Genomic DNA, 2,901 nt, shown 5'->3' with positions numbered 1-2,901 from the left:
CCACCACCTTCTCACCGTCCAAAGACGATCCTACGGTCATCCCGCTGCTCGACCACAAACTCCACTTTGGGCCTTATTCCACTCAACCCCAGACATCCGCCCATCAATGGCGGCTATGCTAACCCACTTTACGGGTCCGCAAAACAAGACAACCATCTTTCCTCCATCCAATGAGTCATCGACACGTCGGTCATCCGACGCAGCCGACTTTAACGTTTAGCCCAAGTCGGCAGCCTTGGAGCCCATTGATTGGATGTTATCCGAACCAGTTCACAAAGGCTAAAAATGGAAAGTAACACTGCACATACACAATAGCAAGTCCATTATTTCATACCATATCTAGACATTGTCTTCTGTGCCACAAAAAACAGTATTTACATTTTCACCCAAAACTTAAGTATAATATCACTCTAAACCCTTATGCTTCGTCTTATTTCACATTCCTATCATCTATTTGGCGTCTTATGTACGGAAAAGCCCCGTCCCGGTACCGGCCTCTTCAGTTCGCCAAGAAGGCTCGAGTATTGGGCGGTGGGGCCGTGGGGGGGTGTTTCTGATAGCTACATTGTATGCGTGGGGCATGACGGTAATTAACACTAATAGCAGTACTAGCTTGCTAATACTCTATGATAAGGCCTCCAAGTGGGGCTCTATGGGGAATACCCTTTCTTCGCTTGGCCGTTCTGTAATTTACCACGGTTGGGGGAGGGGTCGACGGAGTGAAGCTCTGGACTTTGGTCTTCTGCCGGCCGTAGCTGCACCTACTGCTGTACGACTCCTCCGAGTCCGACGCCGATGGCGGCGGCGCTTGCTTGTTCTTCGGGAAATTTTTCGACGTTCCGACAATCTGCGATTCACAGAATATTAATAAGAATCGCAGCATGATTATTGCATTCTTTGAAAGTAGTAATGAGAGTATCACCAAAAGGCAAAAACCCAATTCAAATTTTCCCCTCAAAAATCTTTGAAGAAGTCGGACATGTTAATTGAAATTTACATCGGTACAATCATTGAATTGAGCCCCCAAAAATAAAAAATGTGGAATTGATAATTCCAATGATCATCATCGCCCATTAAATAATCAAACACCCAAATACGAATTGAAATCTCTGACATTAATTTCATGCTAATTGAAAAAAAAAAATCGATCGAGAATGAGGAGGAATTGATTTTCAGGGCATTGGCTCACCTTGCAACCAAGAGAACAGAATCGGAAGGAATCGAGGAGGCTGCGCTCGCAGACTTCACAGGTGTTCGTGACGCCTTTGCCGGGCCTCGGCTGTGGGCGTTCGTTGAGGAAGACTACTCTGGCGCTGTTGATGATGTATGTTTGAACTCCACTGATGTCAAGCACCTTCTGAATTTCATTAACCCTAATCACATCGTGGTATGATGATCGACGTATCTGCCGAGAACAGTAAAAAAGGAGAGTTTTTAATCAGAAATTATGACAATTTTCTGTGGAAAATTAAAACCCTGTGCAAACTTCAAATCGAACGGGTTTTCGCCGTCAGGCCGGGAAAACAGGGCAACTCCGTATTGAAAAATTACTTTAAAATGTGAAGAATAGAAAACAGAGGCAGCGTGTGCGGAAACAATGGCTTTTGAAGTCAAGAAAGAAGAGCAGAGGAAAAAACTCTTACGGGTGAATAGTGAATACTCTCGTGGGTCAACGAAGAAAACTATAGCAATAAACCTACTTGTGCCGCCCGGGGGGGGCGGGGAGGGGGGGAAAGCGTGATGATTCCGCGTTCAGTAAGAGAAAGAAGAGAAGGAAACAGAATGTAGAAGACCCAATTCCCAAAACAATCCCAAAAATAGACGAAAACAGAGGGATTAAACAACTTCTTTTAGAAAGAAAATGAGACAAGAATAACCAAATCCAGATGCAAAATTTTGATGAAATGACAGGATCACACGAACCTGAATAGAACGATGATCCTTGTGGTAGGCGAGGCAGAGAGAACAGAGAGCGCCGTTCATGCAGTCCAAGCAATACATATTGCATTCACTCTTGTGGGAATCGGCATGTAACTTGCATTGAACAAAGAAGCTCTCCCGCAGCAAGGGTTTCAACCACGGCGGCCACCTGTGGTCCTCGTCATCAGGCCCTCCGGCTCCCTGTTCTCGTCCAACAAAAACGAAAAAACAGAAGCCCAAATCAGAAAACGACAAACCCATCGCCCATAGAGTAGTCCAACACCAAAAACCGTAGAAACCCCAATAAAAACCAACACAAAACAATGGCGGAAATCAATGCAAATGATTGAAGAAAAAATACCGAAGTTCTCACCATGATTCTCCTGCTCTTGGGCTTGATTTCCCGGACAGTCGTCTCCTGATTATCGATCGCCAGTTTGAAAAACCAGATTGGTACTCGGTTCAGTTATTTCAGACTGAGCGCGCAGAGATGGAGAGGGAGATATTGGGGAGTTTAAGCTTTAGGAATGGAGGCGTTGTGGGCAGAGGAAAGAGGGGTTCTTGTAGAAGTGGTGGTGGCCGATGGCGTAAGAAGAGTTATGGAGTCCTTCTTATCCGCACAAAGTCTTCATCCGAGGCTAGCTCCGAACCTAACTGAGAACCCAGATCCGGACCCGGACCAGAGAAACGTTGCCCTCAAGGAACTAATCTCCTTCTTTCCTTTTTATTTTCTTTCCTTTTCATATTCTTATTGGGTCTTTTCAAATTTTCCTTCACTTCCATTTATTTATTTCTTAGTAATACAAAGTTCTTTTTTTATTCATTAAATAAATAAATAGGTATTTAATATTTAGATTTGCATGCTTACACTTTTAAAGTTTAATTTTTTTTAATAATTAAAAACTCACCCCTCATGATCATCAAGTTCAATAATTATATATTCTCCCTATTTTTTTTTAATAAAAATATATATTATTATTG

General features: G+C 43.2%; 1 protein-coding gene across 1 annotated transcript; it reads right to left on the bottom strand.

The window, feature by feature from the left end:
- Positions 1 to 305: 305 nt before the first annotated feature.
- On the bottom strand, positions 306 to 2,671 carry LOC131164109 (protein RGF1 INDUCIBLE TRANSCRIPTION FACTOR 1-like). Its single transcript, XM_058121074.1, has 4 exons — positions 2,294 to 2,671; positions 1,924 to 2,121; positions 1,190 to 1,405; positions 306 to 847 (listed from the first exon to the last, which is right to left on the bottom strand). Exons 1-4 carry the CDS (start codon positions 2,294 to 2,296, stop codon positions 617 to 619), a joined length of 648 nt encoding a protein of 215 aa, XP_057977057.1. The 5' UTR covers positions 2,297 to 2,671; the 3' UTR covers positions 306 to 616.
- Positions 2,672 to 2,901: the final 230 nt, after the last annotated feature.

This window comes from Malania oleifera, chromosome 9 (assembly GCF_029873635.1).
Source record: "Malania oleifera isolate guangnan ecotype guangnan chromosome 9, ASM2987363v1, whole genome shotgun sequence".
Lineage (NCBI taxonomy): Eukaryota > Viridiplantae > Streptophyta > Magnoliopsida > Santalales > Ximeniaceae > Malania > Malania oleifera.
The sequence above is the reverse complement of the archived record's forward strand: the minus strand, read 5'-3'. Positions and strand labels throughout refer to the sequence as shown.